This window comes from Alternaria novae-zelandiae, assembly GCF_023758075.1.
Source record: "Alternaria novae-zelandiae strain BMP 2774 chromosome Unknown scaffold_1, whole genome shotgun sequence".
NCBI lineage: Eukaryota > Fungi > Ascomycota > Dothideomycetes > Pleosporales > Pleosporaceae > Alternaria > Alternaria novae-zelandiae.
Genome location: NW_026056961.1, coordinates 267614 through 294357, shown reverse-complemented (window position 1 = coordinate 294357; position 26744 = coordinate 267614). Strand labels below are relative to the sequence as shown.

The following is a 26744-nucleotide window of genomic DNA, read 5'->3' as shown; positions in this document are numbered from 1 at the left end:
GTAAGTACAGCCATGCTTAGACGAAATAAAAGAGAAGTCTGGAAAGCTTAGTGGTAATCATCTTGAAGTACATTGAGTCGTCGGGGTCACAGAAATCCATTGGTGGCTGAGGGCCGTCAGGATCTTCCCACAGCCACATTAGCGGCACATGCGTGACCTGGTCGCCGCGTCTGCCTGGTACAAGAGACACTGAATAGGAGGACTCGAGTGCCGAAAGCCAACAACAGTCGTAATGGGGGTGGCGCATGCGTGATGAAAGAAGTCGCAGTGTCGACGGTGCGAACCACAAGGCTGCTCCTAGTGCAGGGGGTCTTGCCAAAACAGGCATCGACCCGCGCATGTCGTCAGTAGACCCCATCCATCATGACTTTGCTCACACTGCGTGACTACGCGCTACAGCTACATATAATTCTTGATGTAATTACGGTGCGTGTAATCAGGCGACAGACCAGACAGGTTGGAAGTGACTTGAACACGGTGGTGGAGTAGCCGGATCTGACAAACATGAGTCCAAGAGTCGCTGCCTGTGTGCTTCTTGCGCCCAACGATATACGAAAGGACGACCGCCGTCCAGCGAGGCCGTGATACATCAGCCCCTCCATAGCTGAAACCCATGAATGATTCTGGGTTGCGCACCTGAGGTTTTCCGAAAGGTTTTCGCTGTGAAGTTTCGCAGGCGTCCTCTAGGGAGCGCTTCCTCTCACACTGCAAACCTTTCGAGTTCCGTATCCGAGATCTTCTTCGCTGAGATGGTCGAGCGAAGCGGAGGATCAACTTTCGAGCTTAAGGTCTATTCCGCTGTTGGACGAACGAAATCTCTCTCCAAGGCTCCGTAGTGTGAACAGATCGACGATCGCGCTAGACTAGGTGTAGGGAGAGCCGGCAGCCATCGGAGCCACAAGTGCCTCAAAACCAGTCGGAAGCCAGGCACGAGGCTTGTGAAACTCCAATTGAACGATGCTTGAATAGACTAACCTATCGCTCCCGCCGAAGCAGAAGAAAGGTCAGCTGTGGCTAAAAAACAACGGGCGGCAAGATAGTCCCGGGCCTCGAGATCGCAGAAGGGGCGGGTGCACTAACCGCTTTCAGCTTGGCTGAAGCACCAGCAGAGATCTGGCCACGACGCTGCTTGAGGCTTGACAGGCGAGCTATGCATGCCAATCCCACTGCATTCCTGCCGTGATGCCTCATCTATGCTAGTCTTCATTTTTCGCTTGTTATGCCCTTCGCATCAATTTGCCCCGTGGCTGCGGAAGACTCTCGAGATGGGCTCAGCTCGCTGCGTTGGGCGTCAGCGACTCAGCGCTCTAAGGCGACATCTGCCTGGCATCGCGAAGCCATTGCCTGCATACCTGAAACGTATTCGCAGGTCCCTTTCAACCAGACAGTGCGTCGTACCTTGCCCTTGAACGGCATGTCCCGGAGAACAGTGTAGGGGTCCAAGGGTTCGATAGTCCAGACTCTGGACAGAGTAATCTGCATGGCCTGCGCGGTCTAGATTCTCACGAGACGTCTGGCTTGCCACTCATGAAGCCGTTGACCCCGGGACCGGCACCAACGACAGATTGTGGCTGAGATGTATACTGGCGCAGCAGCCCGCGGGTCCGTACCATAACATCTTTCTCTTGTCTGGTCGCGCTATCGAGATCATTATGGCGGTAGAGCTTGAGCAGCCTCACCTCTCTTTCCTCACGAATCCAACGGGCGACGCAGCCATCGACGCCGACTTGCAATACATTCGGGACTTGGACTGGGCCAGAACTGCCGCCGGACTCATTTCATCGTGGCCTCGCGAATTGTTGTTACTCATCCACGTCGCTATGCTCTCTCCTCAACCACAGCTCTTCTTACTTGGCTCGGATTCGACTGTCCTTTACAACACAGCGTATGGTCGACTGCTGCATGACCACCATCCGCTGTACCAAGGGCGACCTATAAGTCTCAACACAGCTCTCATTCAACAGCTGCCCGAAGTCGATATACTGAGAGGGTACGCAAGCGAAAAGTCTGGATTTAACAGCGATCAACATATACCGTTCTTCTTCTCCCGAAATGGTCGCCTTGAGGAAGTCTTCTTATCCATCACCACGACGGGCCTACCGCCATCCTTGGGCGGCTTCCATGCCACAACCTACAACGTTACGCGAGACGTGTTGGACTCTCGCCGCGAGCGTTCTTTAGACGAGTTCCGTAACGCTTGCGAGACTGCTTCGGATCTGGAGACGTTATGGCCTTCAATTTTGAAGGGCATCTCTAACGGAGATGGGGACATATCATTCGCTGCTTTGTACCGCTTCGAGAGGAACCAAGACAGTATGAAAGAAACTGGTCCTTCCAACAATCAGGCCAATTCGCTCGCCTTCGCCCTCTCTGGCACCGTTGGCTCCTTCCCGACCGCACCATTATCCACAATCGAGCCAAGTATGGATGAAGCATGGGTGAAAAGCTTCTTCAGGAGTGTCGATTCTCGTTCGCCGGTACTTCTCCAGGCTGAGAACGGTACTCTTCCAATGGAAATGTGTCAAGCATCTACGAGCCGATGCTATGGCGACATCTGCCACCAGGCTGTCATATTGCCCAGTGTTTCGAACCGGACTGCCAACATCGATGCGGTTTTAATTGTCGGTCTGGCACCTCGTACACCTTACGACCGCTCCTACCAAGCTTGGATTAAGACACTCCATCGTGACTTCTCCCACGAGGTGAACTCGATGGCAAACCTTGAAGCTAGGAGCCGTACCGAAAAAATCCGGAGAGAAAGCATCGCTATAGGAAATGACATTTTCGCCAAAGAAGAAGCCCTCAAACAACAAGAGCTTGCTCGCGCAGCAGCTCTGGAGCAGCTTCATCTCAGCGAATCGCGGCTGCAAGAAGCCGTGGAGGCCAAACGGCAACAAGAGAAGTAAATGACAACTTACTCAGGGTGTGCTTCAATGTGCTAACAGGGCGAAGCTTCGTTGACATGGTGAGCCATGAAGTACGCTTTGGATTCCGGACGGGTCGTTGCATGTCCTAACATACCGCAGATTCGAAATCCTCTTAGTGCTGTTATGCACTGTGCGGATTCCATAGCCCACTCGCTCTCTGAAGTAAGGCTTCTCCTCAACCAGTGCGAGAAGCGAAGCGCACCCGACAACGACAGCTCCCGTACCGCCGACGACTTGCGAAATCTCAACAGCAGTATTGGCGATGCTGTCGATACGATCATGGCATGCACCATGCATCAGAAACGTATCATCGATGACATCCTCTCGCTCTCCAAACTGGATTCGAATTTGTTGGAAATCTGTCCGACAGTCTTTCACGTCAAGACTTTCTTGAATCAAGTCGAAAGCACTTTCAGAGCGGAGGCTGAACAGGCTGGAGTTCAGCTTGTAGCTGTAGCTGATTCTTCATTGAGCGAGCTCGGTGTTGACTGGATCGATGCTGATCCGGGCAGAGTGACACAAGTGTTATTCAACATGGTCGCCAATGCAATCAAGTTCACCAAGGATAGACCCGACGAAAGAGCTGTCACTGTTCGTATCGGAGTAGCAGCTTGGCCACCCACTGCTATCTTTGACGGTCTCATCAAAGCAGTCCAAAAGAGTGAGTCGACCGATCAACCAGTACTCGAGGTCGAACCATCGGACGGGTCAATATTCTTGTGGTTCAAAGTCGAAGATACAGGGTGCGGAATGGATGAATCGACCAAAGCGCGCGTCTTCAGCCAGTTCACCCAGAACAAGCCCAAGACATACAGCAAATACGGCGGTTCTGGGCTGGGGTTGTCCATCAGCAAGAAATTGGTGGGCTTGCTGGGTGGCGAGATCGGCTTTCAGTCTCAGCAACATATCGGGTCGACATTTGCTTTTTATACAAAAGCATCTAGGGCTTCACCACCGAGACCGTCTCTATCTACTAGAAGCTCCGAAAAGTCTATCACTAGCGAAGGACCAACCTCGCCGCTGCCTCATGCGATGGGTGCCGCTGCGGATGCGCCGCCGACCACGCAATCTAGCATCCTGCTTGTGGAAGACAACATGGTCAATCAACGGGTCCTTAAGAAACAGCTGCAACTCCAGGGCTACATCGTTTACACAGCTGACAACGGCCAAGAAGCTTTCGACTTCATCAAAACTACGCAACACTGGAAGGGCTCGACCTCATCGCAACCACGCGTCGACGAGCCACGAATCGACGTCATCCTTATGGACATTGAGATGCCCATTGTCAATGGGCTTGAGTGTGCGAGTATGATTCGCGCTGCGCAGGAGGACGGGTCAATCGATAAGCATCTACACATCATCGCTGTTACCGCAAATGCAAGACCCGAGCAACTGAAGCGCGCGCGAGAGACTGGAATGGACGACGCAGTTCCGAAGCCCTTCCGCGTGCGAGATCTCGCAGCTGTCATAGAGCAATTGAGAATTGAGTGATCGGACCAGAGGATGCCTTAACGGTAAAGCGGTGACCAGCGCGCCTTCCCGTTTCGTCTTGTTTGGCTTTCACCTCACCAGAGTCTAAATGCTTGGCGTGACAACTACGTTGCAACCTCGCATGGTGGCTTTCATGATGTCCATATAGTGTAGCCACCTCGATACGACTCAAGGTATGTCGCGTAACAACTGAGCATGCGCCCATACTAACCAACGATAGATGAGCTTCAATCTAGACGCACTCTTTCACGTTCCTGACGACTTGCGTTCCGAGACTTTGTCGCTTAGCCTGTCGGTACGCAAGGCGCCTGTTGTAGAGCTCACGGGAGGCTTATGGCAGGAGAACGCAGTGGATGAAGAGCAGGAAGCGAATGACGAAGAAGAAGCCCGTCTGCGAGCCGTGATCGCAGCCTTGAGCCGAGAGAGCGACTACTGGAAAGCGCAAGCTGAGGAACGAGGCAAGACCATCGAAGATCTAGATCGAAAGACGTCGAAAGCTGCCGCGGCATCTGACCTTCCGACTGACACCGTACGCCGTCTCAACCGCCTCGAAAGCGAGGTCACGCGTCTGCAATCCGAAAACACGCAGCTGAAAGACACACTGAAGACCATCGAGTACGAAAATGTCAATCTGGGCAATCAGAACGATGGAAGGACGCGGAAGCTGAAGGGTGCCAACAAGAAGGTCAAGAATGCTAAGGACATGGCGGCGAAGGAGGAAGAGAAGGCCAGAGACGCCCAAGGTGACAAGCAACACCACCTCGCATCCGAACGCAGGATGAAGAAGGAACGGGGTGATGCTTTGGCTGCACTACAGCAACAGAGAAAGCTCAACGGTGACCTGCGCGCGGAGCTTGAGATCGAGCAGTCGGGTGCACCTCACATGCGCGATGTTGCTGCGGACCCGAACAACACCACCGCCATCATCCCGATTCAGTTTGATATCCGCCGCACCGATGTGCAGGCGATGATGGGAGTTCTACAGTGGCATCAGATGAACCTGACGGAGAGGTTCAAGGAATGGTACAAGGACTGGAGGAAGGCATCTACTGGTGAGGCACGCAAAGTAGTCGGCTCGGAGGGTGTGGATGATGAGAACAAGAAGCTTGAAAAGCTGTATGGAGATATGATCGAGATGCCTGATGGTTACATGGAGACTGCTGCTGAGCACGACGGGTGGCGATCGAAGCGCGGAGTCCAGGCGGTTTGTCGTCATGCTGAAGCGCGACACAACGGAGAGATGTAAGTGTCGGAAATAGTGGCTTCCTACGGGTTGCTGCGTCTGTTTTCCTACTTGATACGTAGTATTAAATAACACGCTATCAAAGCATCTGACGTACTGTCCACGGCCTAACTCGCTGCTCTATGATTGACTTCACTCCACCTTTTCATCTGCAGGCGCTGAGCTTCCCAGTCCGGTGAGGCAAACAGAATGCACTACTAAGTTCGTCGAGTAAAAGTGGTCGAGAGGCCTGAGAATTATTGTATTCTGAAAGTCGTATGTTAGCTAAGCACCGAAGATGATCCCTAGCATCCTCGACCCGCGGCAAGTCTGACGCACGACGCACGACCCTCCGACCCACATCACTCCGCCAGACAACACCGCCAGGGTTCAATAGCGACCATGTCCAACATCCTGCCCCTACACCACTCGTACTACCCCTCGCGCCAGTCGTCCCTCTCTCGGTCCGTAGACACTGCGCAAAAGCCGTCGACATCGTCCTCTGCAGCCACGATCCGTCCGCAACCCGGCACACAATCGCAACCACAAGGGCAGCACATCGCAATGAGCGGCACCCCAAGTCAAGGGCCTGGGCTGCGGTACCCGTCAAATAAAAAGAGCATATACGACAGGAATCTGAACCGGAGTAAGAATGCGGAGCTTAGCAGAGCGGCGTTTGCGTACCTCTTCATTGAGATGATTGCGTATGCGCAGAAGGGCGCGAAGGATGTGGGAGACTTGGAGCAGAGGTATGCTAGACACATGCAGCTGCGGAACTTCACCTACGCACTGCGACATACCGCATTGGGTTTCCAGCCGAACGTGTTCTGACACCATCTAGACTGAATACACAAGGCTACCCCATTGGCCTCCGCTTACTCGACCTTCTCCTCTCCCGAACCGCCAACCCCCTCGCGAGCATTCGGCCCACTCGTATCCTGCCTCTCCTCCAGTTCATCGCGCAACAGCTATACCGCTACCTATTCGGTCGACCCGCGGATGCATTAGAAAAGTCTGGCACCGACCCAGGACAGTACATGCTCTTCGACAACGACCCGATGGTCAACCAATACATAAGTCTGCCCAAAGAACTGTCGAGTTTGAACTGCGCGGCCTTTGTTGCGGGCATAATTGAGGGTGTGTGTGATGGTGCGGGGTTCCCAACCGAGGGCGTGACAGCGCATAGTGTAGGCGACGAGGAAGGCAAGGGTCTGTGGCCGGGCAAGACAGTCTTCTTGATCAAGTTTAAGCCTGAAGTGCTGGAGAGGGAGGAGATACTGGGGAGGGGTGGGGGCTGAGCTTTGAAAGGTCATTCAATTCTTGAAGAGCAGCTGGGTTCAACTGCTCATGATGGCATAGCGAGGCGTTGTGGACTTTCTGGAATTTAAGACTGCTATCGGCATGTACATCATTGTCGAATCAACCTCCGCGAGACCATCCATCAGTTTAGAACAGGCCCTCCTATCTGCATGATTGATGACTCCGTTCAAAGGTTCCGTATACGCATTGCGCCAGCATATATAGCTTCTCCCGCGCAGATATCACCGACTACCGGATGCGGCAAGTGCACCGACACGTGATCGTGATGCTGATGACAAATGCTGATTGGCCAGACCATTCGTGGTATGGCGCATCTATTGGAAAGAACATTCCACAAGGTCGCGCCATCGCAGTCAAACAAATACAAAAGTACAGCCTGAATCCTACGACAGCTCCAATACACTACAGTCGCCTTTCAACAGCCCTTCAGCAAGACACAACACTCAAATCACTCGACACACAACCTTAGCACGCCGCCTTGACAGACACACCAACACCAACCATGCCAACAGAAATCTCGGCACCCCTACACTTCCGCACCCTTCTAAATGGCCACACCTATCTCATTGCCGACTTCTACGCAACATGGTGTCCACCTTGCAAGCAGATCGCGCCCATCTACAACCAACTCTCCACCACGCATGCCTCACCGGGGAAATTCGCATTCGTAAAAGTCAACGTAGATGAGCAGAGAGAGATCGCGGGGCAATATGGTGTCACAGCTATGCCGACGTTCATGGTCTTCAAGGACGGAAAGAAGGTTGAGGAGATCAGGGGCGCGGATGTGAGGGCGCTGAAGGTTGCGGTGGAGAAGGTTGCTGGTGAGCTGGGGAAGGTTAAGGAGGAGAAGGTGGAGGCGAAGAAGCCTGAGGTCAAGCCTGAGGTTGAAGAAGAAAAGAAAAGCGAAGACGAGAAGACCGTTAGTGGTAGCTATGGGATGACTGGGGGGAACAATTGGAAGATGTCGTTGCATTAGATCTGGAGGGTTTAGGAGGTGATGGCCACCTGCAGGTCTAGAGGGCGATGTCTTTGTAATACCCAGGAATTGAATGCATGTTGTAGTATAAAATATTTATCAACAGCTGTATATACGACTAAGACCGTGATTAGTATGCGTGATCACTATCCAGTGTACGTCATCCCGTCTCGTTGGTGTTGGATTTGTAAAGTTGAGACGCGTAAGGACACCTTTCAGACTAGCGATCGCCACCGCGGGACCCTGATAGCCGCTGTGCTGCTCTAGCTCCCCACCAGATTTCCCACCGCTCTTCAACACACATTTGGAGCTTCAACTCATCCTTGAGCTTCACACAATTTCAAAATGCTTTTCCGCAATTTAATACCCGCAGCCATTGCGCTGCTGCCCGCAATTGCCTCGGCATCCGGCGTCATCGACCTCACACCCTCCAACTTCGACGATGTCGTCCTTAAGTCCGGCAAGCCCGCCCTCGTAGAGTTCTTCGCTCCCTGGTGCGGCCACTGCAAGAACCTCGCCCCCGTCTACGATGAGCTCGCTGGCGTCTTCCAGCACGCTGGAGACAAGGTCAGCGTCGCAAAGGTCGATGCTGATGCTCACAAGGCGCTCGGCAAGCGTTTCGGTGTCTCAGGCTTCCCTACCCTCAAGTGGTTCGACGGAAAGAGCGACAAGCCTACGGATTACAGCGGCGGACGCGACCTTGAGAGCTTGAGCAAGTTCATCACAGAGAAGAGCTCGGTCAAGCCTAAGGTCAAGGGCAAGCTGCCTAGCCAGGTCGTCTATTTGGACGACAAGACCTTCAAGGAGAAGGTTGGAAAGGACCAGGATGTGCTCGTTGCCTTCACTGCTCCATGGTGCGGACGTATGTCTTCCTAGCCCCCTCTCTAGGAATGCCTCATAGCTAACATCTGCGCAGACTGCAAGACTCTCGCCCCCGTCTGGGAGACCCTCGCCAACGACTTCGTTACCGAACCCGGTGTCTTGATCGCCAAGGTCGACGCTGAAGCTGAGAACTCCAAGGCTCTCGCACAGGAGCAAGGCGTGTCATCCTACCCGACCATCAAATACTTCCCCAAGGGCTCCACCGAGCCTCTCCCCTACAACGGCGCCCGCGCCGAGAAGGACTTCGTCGACTTCATCAACGCGAACGCCGGTACCCACCGTGCTGTAAGTGGTGGTCTTGACGCCACTGGTGGCACCATTGAGGCCTTCAACACCCTCATTGAGAAGTTCCAGGGCTCGTGGGCCGGCGGTGCTGAGGAGGCCAAGACCCTCGCTGGTACTTTGCAAGACAAGTACGCGGAGTACTACGTCAAGGTCTTCAACAAGATCGGTGCCAACCAGGAGTACGCTGCGAAAGAGCTCAAGCGTCTGCAGGGACTCATTGCCAAGGGTAACCTGGCACCCGAGAAGATGGATGACTTGATGAGCAGGAGCAACATCCTGAGGAAGTTCATGGGTGATGCCGAGGAGGAGAAGTCTGAGTTGTAGATGACCCGTGCGTGAAGTAAGATTCCGCAATGAGGCATACCATCAACACTATTAAGATGATACGATGAGCTGGGGGCGCAAAGAGGCCTGGCGCAGGAGCGACAGGCATACGTGATCATGACAATGAGAAAGAGGAACAAGTGGCAGAGAACCGAAAGTCAATACCCAGATTGCATACGATCTATGTAATTTAACACCAAACGCCAATGACTGAGACATGCGCGATGCACACCGCCTACTTTTGACCAAACATGATGCCTTCCCTGTAAATCTACTTGCCAGACCCTGAGCCCTTGGTACCGTCTCCAGCCTGGATAGTTGCTTCGAGGTTATCCAGCCGCCGTGACATGTCATCCACTACGCATCGTCAGCATCTAGTGTATCTGCTTTAGACATGCTTGCCCTTACTTTTGGCAAGCAGCTCGCTGCTGACTGTGGTGAACTTGGTGTTGAGTTGGTTCAGTAGGTCATCGACAACTGCTGTGAGCTCTCCAGAACTCTCGGCATCTTTTGAGACAGCGGACTATGCTCGTGTTAGGTAGAGCGGGGCATCGTGAGTGTTACAAGCACGTACCGCAGTGTCGCTTTGCGCGCGGTCTGCTAGTGGCTGGGGTGTCGCCATGACTGAATGTGTTTGTGGGGAAAGTGAAGAACGAAACGAGTAGTCTGCGGATTTGGGGAAATTTCAGCACCTCACAAGGCGATTGTCAAGCGGTCTGCTATCATACAGGAGAGATGCGCATACGGTGGATATGTAAGGTCGCGGAGCACGTGGTCTTCGCCGCGGCTTCCTGCCCGTTTCGTAGGCGGTCAAGCTAGCGTACGCGCTAAAATGTTTCTGCGCCCAGACTTCGAAGTTCACGAATTATTTTCTAGGAAGCTTTGACGTCTTGACTTTTGCGACGTTCGATACTCCACACCCTTCAGAACCCCCATAAACCTCAGTCGACATGGCGAAGAAAGGCGTTCTCAAGTCGGCGCTCGACAACTACCAGGGCCGCGACATCAAGCGTGAGAAGCAGAAGAAGTACGTCAAGCAGGCGCTGAAGCGCAAGGAAAAGCGCGAGGCCAGGAAGGCTGCGGAGGGGGGCGAGAAGGATACCGAGGAGGGCGGCGTGCCTGTGCCGCTGGATGAGGTAGAGGTGAAGGTCAATGGCAAGATAAAGAAGTCGAAGAAGGACAAGAAGGCCGACGCAAAGGCTGCGCCAGCAGTCAAGGAGCCCGAGTGGGAGACCGAGGGCGAGGATGACGACGACGACGCAAGCGACGATGAAGACGCGCCCAATGGACTTCAAGTAGACCTTGACCACCTCAACGACACCGATAGCGACATCAGCTCAGACGAGGAGGAGATACAGGCTGATGAGGCCGCAGAGGAGGATGAAGACGCTGAGGATGACGATGACGAGGACGATGACGAGGATGACATTGCGCTGTCCGATCTGGACTCCGTCGCTTCAGAGGACAAGGGTGACATTATCCCGCACCAGCGCCTTACCATCAACAACACCGCCGCTCTCACCGCAGCCTTGAACCGCATCCAACTCCCCTACTCGAAACTCGCTTTCTCGGAATACCAGTCCGTTACCACCGACGAGCCTGTCGAGATCGCCGACGTCGAGGACGACCTCAACCGTGAGCTCGCCTTCTACAAGCAATGCCTGTCCTCGGTCAAGGATGCGCGGAAGAAGTTGAAGAAGGAGGGTGTGTCCTTCTCTCGGCCAGCCGACTACTTCGCGGAGATGGTCAAGAGCGACGAGCACATGGGCAAGATCAAGCAGAAGCTGATTGATGCCGCGGCAGGCAAGAAGGCCGCTGCTGAGGCACGCAAGCAGAGAGACTTGAAGAAGTTCGGAAAGCAGGTTCAGGTCGCGAAGCTGCAGGAGCGCGCCAAGGAGAAGAAGGACACCATTGAGAAGATCCAAACTCTCAAGAGGAGTATATTCAACCCATATCTGAGAACTTGAACGACAGTATACTGACAAACATGCAGAGCGACAAGGAGCCGACATCACAGCCACCCACGAGGAAGACCTCTTCGACGTCGCCGCAACCGCTGATGACGACAAGTCCGACCGCCGCGGTCGTGGTGGTGCTGGCGGCAAGGACTTCAACAAGCGCCAGAAGAAGGACTCGAAGTACGGCTTCGGTGGCAAGAAGCGTCACGCGAAGAGTAACACCGCCGAATCCAGTGCAGACGGGAGCGGTTTCTCGGCTCGCAGGATGAAGGGCAAGCCCAGCGGCGGTGCAAGCAAACGGCCTGGCAAGGATAAGAGGGCGAAGAGACACTAGGTGGTGTAGTCATATGGAAGGCTGAGTGACAATCACACGTCACGTTCTGCATGCGTATGGCGCTCTGGCGTTCTGGAACTGAAATCAAAAGCACGCTATGTATTCTAAGAGGCGGAATGTCTTACTTTGCTAGGAGATACCAATGCACAATTCTACGAACGACTGAAGTCACTCCGAACTGCTACTGATATATCATAACACGATTTCAGATGACAGAGTTGGCGCCTACATACCGCCATGTCTGGGCGATATCCCACACCATCAGCCCCGTGGCGGTATACAAGACTGTTTGTGTCGGTCTGTCGGCGCCCCATATTGGAGCCCGAAGACTCCAGGCGCCAGTCCCGCCTTCACCGCGATACCGCAAACCACAAGCGACGACGTCATCTAACAAACGCTCGCAGGCTATAACGCCCGTGCTTGCTCTTACAGTATACGTTGCCCACCCCCCTCACCTTCATAAACTTCTCAAGTACCGCCCCAGACTACATTGCCTTAGCACCAACATTACAATACTCGACGATATCACAAGTCCTCGACTATCCCTACATCTCACCATGGACAAAGGCATCTACTTTGAAGGCGACGATGAAGTCATGCCCTTCAACAAATCCACCCCAATCCCCGCTCCCAAAGTCGACAAGCCAGTCGATGAGCTCGCCTTCATCGACGTCGAACCCAACACAATCTGGTACTTGAGCATCATCCGACCACACATCGATTCCTACGAACTCATCGGCCCTGCGAAAGCATTCCGCCACCTCCTCCCTCAAATCGAAGACGTTGTCAGCAACTCGCCCCCTGCAATCGACAAGTACGCCCTCCTGAAAGAGAAGCCAAACGACGACTTTCTATTTGAAGATGACGAAGATGAAGAGAAGGAGGTTGATGAAGAGTTCTTGGAAAAAGGCTTCGATACATTCATTGTCGAGGGCCAACGCGGCGTCTACACTATACTGAAGATACATCGCGAAATCAACAAAGACGTCTTCGATATCCTGCCTGCGCCCGTCTACACTATTATCTCCGCCGGCCCTCTTGCCCACGCTGAACACTCTTCCTCCACCTCCCTATCTTCGAAATTCGAGGCTTCCAAGCCAAAAGGATACGCAGCTACAACCAAGCTTCATGCTTCCTACGTCGATCGTGCCGACGCGAAGGAAGACGCTGAACATATCTTCACAGTCTTGCTCCTCGATACAGAGGACGTGAAGCAGACTAAGAAATGGGAGAAGGGGACTAAAGGAGGGGGTATCTTGATCGGTATGAATGCGAGTAGTATGTGGGAGGTGAAAGTGGTTTATGCCGACGATCCGATCGGCAGGGCGCAGGAAGAGGCTGACAGGGAGCATGACGGGTTCGTTCTGTGAGGGAATGAGGGAGCGGGGAGGTATTCGATGGGTTGACGCATGTCAGACGGTTAGGTGATGAGGTTGTGAAGTACTCCCCGGTCTTGTTTGAAGCTAAAGCCGGGAAGCTTTCGGTGTCTTGGAGAGAGACGGGACTACCCATGGCGTCCAGGATTTTGGCTTCTCATGCAAACTTTCTACGGGCTTTGCTGTCGTCTCTTGTATGCTGAGACTCTCTATTGCTTTTGTGATGACGTGATCGCGGTGGAGGAAGCGGCCGTCTGGGCCTCGTGGTGCGCGCATGCATCCTGCGATCCGTGGAGGGTCGTTTGTTTTCCTGTTCTTTCGTACAAGAGCGAGGTGCGTGGTGAGTTGCTGACGTGCGAGTCGTCTTTTCTGGATTCGGTTCTGCTGCTTTGCGTTGAGTTTGTTGACTGGCGTCTCGACTGGTTGCTCGTTGGTTGCTGACATGATGGCTGGCCGATTATGCTACGGGAATGAAAAGTATGGGAGTTGAATATTAGACCGTCAAGAACGATGATTTCATGGCTTTTCTCCGTCCAGAGTTTGCAAAAAGCGTTTGTCGTGCATTGCGGATCAAAGACATGCAGGAAAACAATGCCACATGATTTGTTAGTGATGACGTATGACGGTCAGGCGATGCGGGGACATCTTGCGACGTCGTGAACACACGACCACTACCACAGCACCATCTCATCGCAACGCGTCGATTGCTGAACAACAACGAGAGGCTCACAGCAACACATCCAGCACGAGGAATGTATTGTCGAATTAGGCTCACACGCTAGGCCCAACGGTGTCGGTAGAAAATCGGGTTTGACTCAACGGCCGACAAGGAACCTCGCGCCACGAGTCGAGAACTTTTTGACCTCCCTCCAGAACTCCCGAGCCCAGGGGACAGACGCCAAGGAGACTAAGAAATCATCACGCCGCACCGCTACTGCACTTCAGTGGACCTCCCTCGTCTTTGGCTTAGTTGCGGAAGCATGCCTCTGCTGCATCGGATTGTGGAGCGAAATCCCATCGGACCTAATCCGGTATACTATGCAGAGCCCAACGCTCGCGGTAGTTCGAGCCGCCGACCGACGACGAGATAACTGCTGTTATGCGCCAATACAAGCCGATGGACGATGTTATTGCCAACCTCTTGAGGCGCCTTCCTTCGTCGTTTGCAGGTTTCCCCACCATGGCGTCAAAGAAACAACAGGATTGAACTTATGCGGTCACACTCGGTAGCATTCCGCAACAACACCAACGTTTGAAACAAGCCACAGGCGGAAACAGAAACACGCTACAGCTTGTCTCTCCACCAGAGATTGCGTTGTGGATACATCGGAAAAGAGTGGTTCGTGATAGGCCTACGGCTAAAGTGCAGGTTGAAGTGAACCACTACTGACTCAGGAGTGCTCCATCTCGCGAACCCACCAGCCTGGATGCACGCCTTCATCGTGTAAATTGAGTCTTAACAGCTCAAATAAGCGCAACAACAGGCTCAATTGAAGGCGGCCGATATATATAATGGTGTAGACCGTTACCATCCGTGAGTCTTGCCTTGGAATCGCTCTTGACAATCACACATACTTCGGTAGCCGCTCTACCTCCGAGACCCGTATGCAGTCTCTATCTTTGGCACAGTGGGTACGAGCATAGCAAGCGCTAGATGGTAGGTAGTAGCTCACCCGAACTCAGACGTGAGTGGGCTTGCAGCCTGGTTGTGTCTGGATCCCGATCATCACGTCCTTCAGCATGTGCGATCCCGCCGTGCCCCCCTTTCCGTCATTACTCGTTTCACGTTGAAGAGGCGGAGAAATAATCTTGCTGCGTTTTCATGCGCTGAGATATTGGAAGTGGAAAGAGACATCACAACACTGATGATAACAGCATTCTGCGAGTCCTTCATGGGTGTCGATCCACTATTGACCGAACGTTGAAGTCTGCTCACATATTCCTGTACCACTGTGCATAACCTGCACCGGCAGCGAAAGTCCGTCGAGCATGGTACCTGCACATCTCCAACTGATGAGACCTCCGACCGCCAAGTCTCCTGCTGCCAAGATAATGGTTTGAAACAGGCACCCGTATGGTGACAGGCCCACCACCGCGGTTCCCAGGATCGAAAAAGCGGGCGCTACGGGGGTCAATACCACATTGACAGCTCTCATCCCTTCGTATGGTCATCTCGCTTCGCCACAGCTGTGCGGGATAGCGGAAATACGGCCACAGCCAAGAGATCTCGGCCTCATGCGTCGATGGAAAGAAACACCTGAGGCATTGTTTCATGGTGCAAACCAACGTCGGCGAAGAGGGGTTTGCAAGGGATGGGTGGAAAGACCAGCTCTGGTCACTGGAAACGGTTAGCGACATGGACCACGGCGCTCAGATAGGAACGCATGCACAGATACATAAGAAGCAAAACACCACCACGATGGAGAGCTCATCAGCACACCTTTGCACACTGTCTTTCGCTTCTCTTCAGCTTTTCGCTACTACATTCGTTTCTACAGGCTAGTCCTACTATACAATCGTTTTTCATCTTCCAACCCACTACCAAATACCAAACCAACCACCACTACCCACCTCAAACATGAAGCTTTCCATCATCGCCGCAGCTGCCATTGCGCAGATTGCCTCTGCCCACTACACCTTCGATGTCCTCGTCACCGACGGCCAGGAGTCCAAGGGCTACGAGTTCATCCGCGAGAACACTCGTGCGGAGAAGTTCAACCCCACCAAGTGGAAGAACCCCCTCGACAACATGACCCCCGACATGGACGACTTCCGCTGCAACAAGGGCTCGTTCGCCAGCGCCGGCAAGACCGGCGTCAAGGAGGTCGCAGCCGGCACCAAGATGGCCATGAAGCTTGCCTACGGCGCTACCATGAAGCACCCCGGTCCCGCTTTCGTCTACATGTCCAAGGCGCCCAGCTCCGTCAAGGAGTACGAGGGTGACGGCGAGTGGTTCAAGATCTTCGAGTCTGGTCTTTGCCACCCCGACAAGGACATTCTTGGTGATGCTTGGTGCACCTGGGATAGCAACAAGATCGAGTTCACTGTCCCGGCTGAGGTGCCAGAGGGCGAGTACTTGATCCGCTCTGAGCACGTTGGTCTTCACGGTGCCCACGATGGCCAGGCCGAGTTCTACTATGCGTAGGTCTTTCTCTTCACTACTACAACAACATCAGCTAACACATGATAGTTGCGCTCAAGTCAAGGTCACCGGCGGCGGCAGCGGCACCCCCGGCCCCACCGTCAAGTTCCCCGGCGCCTACAAGAAGGACGACCCCGAGTTCAACTTCAGCATCTGGGGCGGCTACAAGGACTACACCTTCCCCGCCCCCGCTGTCTGGGATGCCAGCACCAGCGGCGGCGCTCAGTCTCCCGCTCAGACCCCTACCGAGGAGCCTGCTGAGGAGACCTCGCCCGCTGCTTCCCCTGTTCCTTCTTCCGAGGAGCCTGCTGCTAGCAGCGAGGCTGTTGCGCACAACTCTGAGAACTGCAAGGGTGGCAAGGCTAAGCGTGGTCGCCGTGCTTTCCGCGAGGCTCTTCTCCGCAAGGAGTAAGATGTGTATGTTTTGCATGATCTGGAGGATTGAAACGACGATAGGCTAGGCTTTTTGGTCTGGCTAACTTTTTGTATATATATTTCTTTGATAGTCGCAGCCGTGCTGCGCTTTCTTGTAGATGTTGCTGAATGGGGAATGCAATCAGTATTTCTAAACCAGACTATCTTCTTTCGAGTGCACTGTGACAGTCCTTCATTTCATCATGCGATGGATGGTTTGTAGAATCTCACGAGACGTGACATATCTACATTGTGTGCCCTCGTGTCGTCATCATATCATCACTTTCACTAACAGCTCTCATGGGGAACATGCTTGCAGGAAGATGTATTAGACTGTGCGAGTGTTGAAATCGCAGTATCGGGTACAAGATTTATGATGGCATCTCTGCTGCGGCACCCTGGAAGACGGAGCCGACTCAGCTTCATTAAATAAGGTATATCCTTTGCACTTTGCAGATCTTGTCCGCCATGGCTTTTAGAACAAGACGTTGTTGTAGTACACCTCGCAACCGCACAATCACCTCCATCGTCAGCACATAAATCCAGAGTACATTCAGGTTTTGCTCGATCGTGTACTTCTCATCAATGTGGAGGTCTTTCAGCAGTGTGCTAGCATTACGAAAGATCTCACCCACAGTGAGACGTAACGTCTTCTTTTTCTTGTACTCACCTTTGTCATTGGAAGATTGTAAGAGCGCGTCCAAGGTGCTGACTTGGACGGGTAGTTGGAAGGGGTTTACTTGCAGTGTCGCCAGGAATGGAGGCTGAAAGTCCTTGCAAGCGTTTGTTTGGCGTTCTATGACTTCGTCAAGAAACTGACGAATTTCCATCGGTGTCCCTTGATTCCAAAAGAACAATCTTCCAACTTTCCTTATCTGGGAAGCGAATCTGGCGTCCAACGAGCCGGCGTTAGACGAGCTAGGAAGCATGTAGATCTTATCTATCAACTCGGCTAGCTCCATATGAGCAGATCCAGTGACATCGAAGCCAAGTGCTGCACTCTCAAATCCAAAAGCCAAGACACGCTCACGCTGTTCCCTCATAGCCGCCAGCTCGACCGGCTCTTGGCTTCCGGCTACCTGTGCGTTGAACTGCCAATCTGGCTCTCGGCAAGCAGCTGTCGCTAGAGGATACCGTTGCTTCCAGTAATCTTGGATGATGCCACAGCGTTGTGACTCCGTGAATGCGCTGCCAGCACGCATACTGAAGAAGAATAGCTCGATTAGCCAAGACTCCACAATCTCTGACTCGAGGCCGGCTAGCTGCTCAGATATTGCAGATATGTTTCCATCTTTAGGGAAACCCGGAAGGGGTGAGTTACTTGTGGGGACTACTTCTCTCATCGAGGATTGTCCTCTTTCGAAGATATCGTATTCCCTCGGGGAGGAGTGAGCGAAAGTTTGTCTAGTATTACTTGGATCACCAGTAGGAATGCCTTGTGAACCGCACAGTATTTGGCATCTGCTGTCAAGACTATAAATCTTGTTGGCATGCCGTCGAAGAAGACAGGCTCGGTTCCAGTTGATCAGAACATGCAATTGAGCATCTTTGCGCAGCAGACAGTCCCGTATTGGGCCGTCTTCTTCTGGAATCGCTATGCTCAGACCATGCAATGGATTATTGTTCACGTCGGTGAACTCGACCATGCCGTTCGAAACAGAAAGTAGGTGGGCAGCATCGACCACCATCACACCAGCTTCCTGTAGCGGTCTTGCTGTACCTCGTGGTTTCCAAACATTGTCCAGCGTCCATCTGAACTGGGATTCGTGTCGTCTGTACGAGCAGAGTTCTCTAAACCATCTCAACCCTGACGAGGTTATACCCGCATCTGTGATCGCGAATTCGAAAGTTACAGGTATAGTGTCGTTATGCTCGCGACCCGTCTCTATGTTGGCCAGTGACTCCCAGTCAGGAACCCACGAGGGAAGGAATGATGTGACTTTGGGGAAATAGGCAAGATCCAGTACGTATGACGTGAGTGGCCAAGATCCCCATTCCGTAAGCCAGTACATTGCCAAGCCTGTATAGAGCTGTTGAATACTAATGCTGTAATCAACAGGGAGATCATTTTGTTCTTTACTGTTAGTCAGACCTAGCAAGCCAAATAATCTGTCCCGGGCGTCACCAGCGTGGCAATGCAGAGTGGCCCTGAGCAGCGATATTGTGCTCACGTCAATCTGCTGAATATTCAAATGCTCCACCCAATGCTGCAACCAGCGCCTACCCTCATGTGTCGTATATTCTCTATACTTGCTTAGATATTCCAAGAATTGGTCCCAATCTATCGTAACGTTACCAATGGTGAGGGTGGCTGTGTTGCTAAGTTGGACCTCTTGGATTACCCAGATGCGTGAGAAGTAGGGTATTTGCAAGATGAATCGTGGGTCCACTGAGGTCGCGTAACGATGATCAGTAAAGTTTGGGATGGGAACATGTTTGGCACTCTCATCATCCGCATACATGAGAACCCTGGACGCGGACTCGAATATCTCCCTCATGAGGGACACTTGTTGCCCGCGCTCTTCCAAATCAAATTGATTTATACAGATGGCGTCTACCCAGATAAGACGGTCGACAGCAATCCGGTAACGTTGTAGCGCTGCCATGCAGTTCTTCGTCACGAGACAAGTGTCGTAATTTGGACCGATGAAGATAGTCTCGCACAGGGCTGAATTGCCATCGGAGTCTGCCCAGGTATATGATAAAGCCTCGAAGATTGGTCGGCTCTGATCGCGAAGCCCACAGACCAGTAAATCGCAATGAATAGGGTCGCTCTTCATTTTGCTGCCATGCAGGCAAAGAAGACGAATCGAATCAGTCGCAGGAAGGCGCGAATAAATCTTGTGTAGCATCGGCTCTGGGCGCATCTGTTGCTGCAAGCTCTCCTGATTCCGCGACAACGAGGGCTCAGGTCTCTGGCTCGCATGGCTGGCGGTCCATTCATCAATGTTGGCACATATGAATGCTCGCAGCTTTTGCTCTTCATCATAATCATGACCAGACGCTGCAACGTAGCCCTGGTCTTCGTCGCGAATGAGATTGGAAAAGACTCGTGGGGGCCATGTGCACACCAGTTGTGATCGTGAAGTATGTAGCGGAGGCGCGGGCGGTGAAATCGGGTGGATAGGCGTTAGCTCGGGCGCCCTGCGCTGGCAAGTGCGGCACCCAGGGCGTCCGTCTTCCCACTCCAGATGCAGGTCTGCGCAGCTCGCATCGTGCCATGCCATGAAGCTAAATTGGTTCACTTCTGCTCTGCGAAGTGGATAAAGGATGTGTAGGATGTAATGGCGATAAGGTGGTTGCGCAAGGCTGGAGGGAGCAATGCAGACTACCCCGCCGAGCTTGTGCCTATTGGTCAGCTTTGCTGCATGGATATCTCGTTCTGGAGACAAGGCAGGGGCCAAAGTCGACGTTGAAGATAGGCAAATGAGCATCCAATATTCCTACAAGATCAGTGTTCGATACCCACAGTTTTGCAGATGTGCTGCAGTCGCCCGAGGAGCCCTAGTTACCTGTTAGGAAACATACTACTATTCCATGGCACCACAAGAGCCGCCAGTTGCGTTCAGAGCCAACAATGTCGACCAGCTTGAGAGAACCAACTCAAGATCTCTGACAGATGCCACCAAAACGCTGGAGGAATTTCAAGACCCTGAAACCATTTCCTGTACCGAGGCCTCGAGAAGCCAGCTAGCACATGACAGCTGAGCATCGTGACGAACTGAGGCATTGCACCCCGACGTCTGACAGGCTTCTCGTGTAACAATGAAGTCCTGCACAAGGAGAGCTGCGGCTGAGGCCACCACTGTCGCACAAAGTTTGCATAGTCGGTACGAGTTGTGGGGTGGTGACATCTCAGCGGGGACGCGAGAAAAGATGGTAGCGAAGCAGCAGCAGTGCGTTGGGCGACAATGTGGAGAAGAACATGCGGACGATGAATGTCGGGGTACGCGATGTCGCTTTGTCATGTACCTCAGAGCTCAGATGCCGCGCCTGAAGATTTTCTCTTCGGCGATTCGTGCTATGTCGGGGCTGAATTCTTTTCCGCGTCAAGCTTCGTCGGGGTAGGCACTAGCGCAGGGCATGGCCAATCAGGGTTGTGGGCCGTCGGATCGAAACCATGGGGAGACCTCCGCGTGATTGACAGCGAGCGACCCACGTGAACGAACCACCTCGGTAGCGACAGCCTTCTCGCCATCATCGCTACCACATTTTCCTCCCGCAGCGAAGGGACTGGATTTGGATCTCTCGCAGTCGCTGGGTCAGGTATCCTGACCGTGCATCGTGACCACATGCACTAATCAAGGGCGGCCCCGGTTGGACGTTTCCAGCGTCGGGACAGGAGCGGAGGCTGGGGTTGGTGGTGTTGGGCTAATGAGAGTGACTCGTGCCACACTGCGCGCTTAATTAGGAGCTCCGAAGGCCAGCGAAGTCGCGTATTGGCCGTTAGGCGTCCATGGCGGACAAGCGTCAGCAGTTCACATTCATCATGACCGCCGTTGCATTAGCGTTCAGCCACATGGTGTTGTCTGGGGAAAGAGGCCTGCAGTGGTGAAAAGCATAGCACAGGCCATGCCATTGGCGCATCGTCAGCGCATCATCGTGATGATGGAAAGCAGGCGTAGAAGGCGGAGGGAGCCGAGTGTAGGGCGCCGCGCACCTGGTATCGGGGGTTAGCGTCGTTACCAGTCTGCTCCAGACACACGTTAGCCGACTCCATGGGCCACGAGAGACTCCATGGGCCACGATGGTGGAGTCTAGTGAAGTGGGAACCCTTGGTCGGGGAGCACCTCACGTGCGGCTCTGAAAACCTAGAAGCGTTCTAGACAGGCAAAACCACCGTCTGTGCTCCAGCTGCCAAGGTCAAATCACAGCCGGTGCAAATGCCGGTCCGACACTTGTCAAATTACCAGGTTAGTCGGGCCAGTCGGGCCTGGAGAAGAAGCTGGAGCAGGCAAAACGCGGGCGACCATTCCCCAGAGAGCTGGTGGCGCGCACCCTTCACTGGGTTCCAGGCTAATGCACCCAATAGCAGGGAAGCACGGGCCCCTACTAGTCGCGCCGCAATGTTACCTAGCCATTTCTGCGGTACACTTGTTCCGCACTGCACTAGATCTCAAATCTCCAGCTCTGTTTATTAACCCTCAACTCACCCGCATCTCGGATTCTGATTCTTCGTCCAAGGCCGCGTGCGAGTTCTACCCTGCACAGCTTCAAGCAACGCGCTTCGTCAACTCACTCAGCGTACAACCCCCACGCACTTGCCCATCATGAGCCACAACAACGACCTGGCCGACGAGGCCGCCAACCCCAAGGGCATCCAAGCTACCACCGATGTCAACATGACTGAGTGCCCTGTCACTTGGAAGGCCTACCTTCTCTGCGCCTTCGCATCCTTTGGTGGTATCTTCTTCGGTAAGACAACAACAGAGCACAATCTCCACAATAACAGTGGCTAACTGCACACCCAGGTTACGATTCCGGATACATCAACGGTGTGCTCAACTCGCCTCTCTTCATCGAGGAAGTTGAGGGCCCCATCTGCCCTCAGGGTCTTGACACTGCCGGTGGTCTCTGCAAGATCAGCTCTGGCAACACCTCGCTCATCGTCTCCATTCTCTCCGCTGGTACTTTCTTCGGTGCTCTCGCCGCTGGTGACCTTTCCGACATGATTGGTCGCAAGTGGACCATTGTCCTGGGATGTCTCATCTACATCATCGGTACGAACTCCCCCGCTTGCACTACTTTATGAAACAAGCCACTTACCCCCACTTAGGAGTTGTTCTGCAAATGGCTGCCACTGGCCGTGACCTCCTTGTCGCTGGTCGTGCCATCGCCGGTATTGGTGTCGGTTTCGAGTCTGCCATTGTCATTCTCTACATGTCCGAGATTTGCCCCAAGAAGGTCCGCGGTGCGCTCGTCTCCGGTTACCAGTTCTGCATTACCATTGGTCTCCTCCTTGCCGCCTGTGTCAACTACGGCGTCCAGGGTCGTGGTGACACTGGCGAGTACCGCATCCCCATTGGTATCCAGTTCGCCTGGGGTCTTATCCTCGGTGGTGGTATTGCCTGCCTTCCCGACTCCCCCCGTTACTTCGTCAAGCGCGGCAAGCCCGATGAGGCCAAGAAGGCTCTGATGAAGATCCGTGGTGTTCACCCTACCGACCCCCAGGCTGCTGAGCTTAGGTCCATGGTTGAATTCGAACTTGCTGAGATCATTGCCAACGAGGAGTACGAGCGCGAGCTTATCCCCGCTGGTGGCTGGATCTCTGGCTGGGCCAACTGCTTCAAGGGTTCTCTCTTCCAGTCCAACTCCAACCTCCGCAAGACTATCCTCGGTACCTCGCTCCAGATGATGCAACAGTGGACTGGTGTCAACTTCATCTTCTACTACTCCACTCCCTTCTTGGAGTCGACTGGCGCCATCAAGAACACCTTCTTGATCTCGCTCGTCTTCACCCTGGTCAACGTCTGCTCCACCCCTCTTTCCTTCTACGGAATGGAGAAGTTCGGTCGCCGCACACTCCTCCTCTTCGGTGCTCTCGGTATGTTGATCTGCCAGTTCTTGGTTGCCATCATTGGTGTCACTCAGGGATTCAACAACTCCACCACCCTCGCCGACGGCTCCACCCGTGCCAACAACATCTCGGCCGTCAACGCCCAGATTGCCTTCATCGCCATCTTCATCTTCTTCTTCGCCACTACCTGGGGTCCTGGTGCCTGGGTCCTCATCGGTGAGGTCTTCCCTCTGCCCATCCGCTCGCGTGGTGTTGCCCTCTCCACCGCCTCCAACTGGCTCTGGAACACCATCATCGCCGTCATCACCCCCTACATGGTCGGTACCGATCAGGGTAACCTCAAGTCCTCCGTCTTCTTCATCTGGGGAGGTCTCTGCACCATCGCTTTCATCTACACCTACTTCTTGGTTCCCGAGACCAAGGGTCTGTCTCTCGAGCAGGTCGACCAGATGATGGCCGAGACCACTCCCAGGACCTCTGCCAAGTGGCGCCCAACCCACACCTTCGTCGAGAGCTCCCTCCAGAAGGGCGGCTCTACCATGATCGAGCGCAACGGTTCCATTGTCGTTGACACTGAGAAGAACCACCGCACTGCTTCCGTCCACTAGATGGTTAATGGTGTAGTGTTTTATTCACGTCTTGATGACACGAATGAGTCACTTTGAATGATGTAATGTTTGGTTCTAGCTATGCAGTACAGTATAGCATATTACTAAAGACACGGAATGGATAGATGCCCGGCTGGAGAATGATACCTCTGTAGTTTATACTATAGCATAAACTACTTCTTAATCTTGAACTATCAATGCTCTTCTCACATGTGATGTCTTCTTTAATTCTTAACTTTGGGATGCTCTTCTCTTACGTGATATATCCTTCGATGTTCAATCTTGACATGCTCTTCTCTCATGTGATGTCTCCAACCTATCTTCCCATACATCCTTCCACACCAAACATTCTTACATCCCTAGTCACACATCCCCAACCCCGCTCTCTGCCTCCTCAACCCCTCCCTCAACTTCCCCTCCCTCTCCCTCTCCCCCTTCCCCATCCCCTTCCTCCCTCTCTTCTCCCTCCCCTTCTCCACCCCCCTCATCCTCCCCTCAACCCTCCTAACCTCAAGCCCATCCGCCCAAGGCCCCGCTTTCACCTCCGCAACATTCCTCCCCACCCACCACTGCGGATCGTGAATGCCCAGCCACCCCCCTTGCTTCACCCAATCCGGTCGCGGGACGCCCGATTCATAGATCTCGAAGAGGGGGGATGAAGCTATGAGTGTGGCGTGGGTGCGGAGGAGGTTTAGGGCGGCGAGCGTAGTGGGCTTGCTGGTGGTGGTTGGGATGGTGAAGCGCGTTGTTTGCAAGGGGGTGGTGGTGGAGAGGGTGTAGGTGATTCCGGATTGTATGCGGTGGAGGAGGGGGTTTGTCTCTGAGGTGGTGGTTGCCTCGTCCAGCGAGGCGGATACTGGGGTTTTTGGGGAGGTAGAGGGTTGGCGGATAGCTGGGCGGGGAGTCCTTCGCCTTGGTGACTGGTGTCGCAATGGCGACGCGGGGGGTGACATCGGCTTCTCGATGCGTGATCGCTTGACTGGTTGTGATGAGGCCGGCTCATCGTCTGCTCTACGCTTGGAGGATGTAGATGTCATGATTGCAGTAGAGATGGTGGTAGTAGGTAAGTGGTTTGGAGAGGTAGGACGGTGTTTGTCAAATTTGAAGACGTCATTGAGATATCTAGACAATAGGATTATGCTATAGTGGAAGTGAAAGAGAGTTTGTCTATAGACACAACAGCTCATGCGCCGAACATAACAGCCTATTTCACCACAGTATCTCAGAACCCCTTCACCTTGACTGTACACGTATATAGAGCCACACACATGACTGAATCGTCATTCACTGAGTTGGACAGCCTCCAGGGCCACGAAGAGACATCTTCTCCAGCATCTTTGCAGTGTCTGGATCATCATGGATACTCTCCTCACCGAGATCGTTCGGTCCAAGAGCTATCCACATCATCAGTAGCTCAATGCCCGGTATAGTTGGCTGGTTCACTTCCTCGTGATGCCTCTCGACAACCTTCATCAGTACTTCAGGCTTCACGGCCCCGAGCCGGGTCGTACGTGGTCCTGGAAGCGAACGATTGGGGTGGGCTTTGGTGGTCAAGTATATCCCAGATATACCGGTGATCTTGTCCGCGTAAGGTATATCACCCTTAAAGCCAAGCTCGCGCATGACCCAATGTTCTGACTGGACTTGAGGACCCTTCCAGGCTTGGAATGCTGGCATCATATGGGGCGTCTTGGGAAGGGCAGTGTGAAGAGCGTCTAGCCTAGACTTGCGCTGAGCCTTTGTGAGCTCTTTCCATGATCTCGCTGTGTTGTAGCCGTTCTGGGTTGGGGGCAGAGTCGCCATCTTGTAGGACTTAGCAAATGCCTTTGCTGCTTTGACGGGATGATCCAGACCCAGTTCAGCGACACCCAAGAAGCGGTAGAAGCGAGCGATAGCAGACACTGGAACTGCCTCAAACTCCAAGAGCTCGTTGTACAATTTGGCGTCCTCAGCATAACCCACCTTCTTCGGTACATGCTCGTACTTCCGGCCGATTCCGTCAATGGCCATGTCTGAGAAGAAGAACATCGCTAGTTCAAGGCAGACCATGCATTCGAGTGCACGAAGTTGAGCTAGGAAATCGGGTTCCAGGCGTGTACTCATCATGTTGTTGTGCTCCAGTGTAATGTCGATGAACTTGAGTGTGTCGTCCCACTTCGCGAATGCCATGTCTCCATTGCCTATGTTGAATGCCATGTCACCCATGCATTTGATGGAGAGAGCGATATCGTAGACTTTAGCGACAGCAGCTCGTAGCCATGCAACTCCCTGAGTCATTGCCTGCTTGACGCGTTCAACAAGGACAGCATCAAACGAGGTGGTGAAGGCGACCTGCTGTCGGCAAGCTACACCGCTGACTGTGATAGCGGTGAATTAGATTAGCAAACGTCTCATATGCAACTCGCCATGGCAGAACTCACCTTTCTCCATAGGTAAGATCAACCTCTCTTGATCCTCCCTGCTCAGAGTGCCGACGGTACCGGGCGGCTTGTGTAGTGCGAACTTGAAGTCATAAGCCATGAAGTTGGTGAAGTCCAGGATTCGTAGAACGCGAGCGAATTTGGCCATGTCTTGCAAGAGCAACAATCCCACTGTCGTCTTGCCACCATACCTCGACTTCTGGTGGAAGCTGGGATTGACATTGACTTCAGCAACATGCTTGTCGAACTCCTCCATCTTCAGCTTGAAGTAAGGTGTTTCGTGATTGATCAGAGCAGTTTCAATCATCTTACCATAGCCATTGTGAAGTTTGATCCACTTGTTGTCCTCGTAGAAGACGTTGGTAGCTTCCTGATTGATAGCCTTGTTAGTGCGAAGGACAGCGACCTGGAAGTCATAGTCTTCGACGAGATAGCGGTTGGGCGGCCCACGAACTCGATCAGAGAGTAGCAGGTAGCGGAGGATGTCGCGAAGGATGTGCTGCGGCAGCACTTCCAGACGAGACATGATGGCGTACGCTGTCAGGTCA

General features: G+C 53.4%; 9 protein-coding genes across 9 annotated transcripts; 7 read left to right on the top strand and 2 right to left on the bottom strand.

Annotated features, from left to right (window-relative positions):
- Positions 1-1820: 1820 nt before the first annotated feature.
- Positions 1821-6938, top strand: J4E88_000085 (uncharacterized protein; the record flags this gene model as incomplete). Its single annotated transcript, XM_049393766.1, has 7 exons — positions 1821-2902; positions 2953-2977; positions 3027-4414; positions 4567-4591; positions 4639-5660; positions 6015-6389; positions 6482-6938. 7 exons carry the CDS (start codon positions 1821-1823, stop codon positions 6936-6938), a joined length of 4374 nt encoding a protein of 1457 aa, XP_049259595.1.
- Positions 6939-7462: 524 nt separating this feature from the next.
- J4E88_000084 (uncharacterized protein) lies at positions 7463-7936 on the top strand (the record flags this gene model as incomplete). Its single annotated transcript, XM_049393765.1, has 1 exon — positions 7463-7936. The coding sequence occupies one exon, from the start codon at positions 7463-7465 to the stop codon at positions 7934-7936; it is 474 nt and encodes a 157-aa protein (XP_049259594.1).
- Positions 7937-8281: 345 nt separating this feature from the next.
- On the top strand, positions 8282-9427 carry J4E88_000083 (uncharacterized protein; the record flags this gene model as incomplete). The annotated part of the gene is made up of 2 exons (XM_049393764.1): positions 8282-8798; positions 8853-9427. 2 exons carry the CDS (start codon positions 8282-8284, stop codon positions 9425-9427), a joined length of 1092 nt encoding a protein of 363 aa, XP_049259593.1.
- Positions 9428-9698: 271 nt separating this feature from the next.
- On the bottom strand, positions 9699-10049 carry J4E88_000082 (uncharacterized protein; the record flags this gene model as incomplete). Its single annotated transcript, XM_049393763.1, has 3 exons — positions 9699-9784; positions 9836-9950; positions 10002-10049. 3 exons carry the CDS (start codon positions 10047-10049, stop codon positions 9699-9701), a joined length of 249 nt encoding a protein of 82 aa, XP_049259592.1.
- Positions 10050-10377: 328 nt separating this feature from the next.
- On the top strand, positions 10378-11719 carry J4E88_000081 (uncharacterized protein; the record flags this gene model as incomplete). The annotated part of the gene is made up of 2 exons (XM_049393762.1): positions 10378-11365; positions 11421-11719. 2 exons carry the CDS (start codon positions 10378-10380, stop codon positions 11717-11719), a joined length of 1287 nt encoding a protein of 428 aa, XP_049259591.1.
- A 557-nt stretch (positions 11720-12276) lies between these two features.
- Positions 12277-13089, top strand: J4E88_000080 (uncharacterized protein; the record flags this gene model as incomplete). Its single annotated transcript, XM_049393761.1, has 1 exon — positions 12277-13089. The coding sequence occupies one exon, from the start codon at positions 12277-12279 to the stop codon at positions 13087-13089; it is 813 nt and encodes a 270-aa protein (XP_049259590.1).
- Positions 13090-15673: 2584 nt separating this feature from the next.
- Positions 15674-16649, top strand: J4E88_000079 (uncharacterized protein; the record flags this gene model as incomplete). The annotated part of the gene is made up of 2 exons (XM_049393760.1): positions 15674-16236; positions 16286-16649. 2 exons carry the CDS (start codon positions 15674-15676, stop codon positions 16647-16649), a joined length of 927 nt encoding a protein of 308 aa, XP_049259589.1.
- Positions 16650-21921: 5272 nt separating this feature from the next.
- J4E88_000078 (uncharacterized protein) lies at positions 21922-23776 on the top strand (the record flags this gene model as incomplete). Its single annotated transcript, XM_049393759.1, has 3 exons — positions 21922-22066; positions 22123-22371; positions 22428-23776. The coding sequence occupies 3 exons, from the start codon at positions 21922-21924 to the stop codon at positions 23774-23776; spliced, it is 1743 nt and encodes a 580-aa protein (XP_049259588.1).
- A 1284-nt stretch (positions 23777-25060) lies between these two features.
- On the bottom strand, positions 25061-26722 carry J4E88_000077 (uncharacterized protein; the record flags this gene model as incomplete). The annotated part of the gene is made up of 2 exons (XM_049393758.1): positions 25061-26133; positions 26197-26722. The coding sequence occupies 2 exons, from the start codon at positions 26720-26722 to the stop codon at positions 25061-25063; spliced, it is 1599 nt and encodes a 532-aa protein (XP_049259587.1).
- Between the last annotated feature and the right edge of the window lie 22 nt (positions 26723-26744).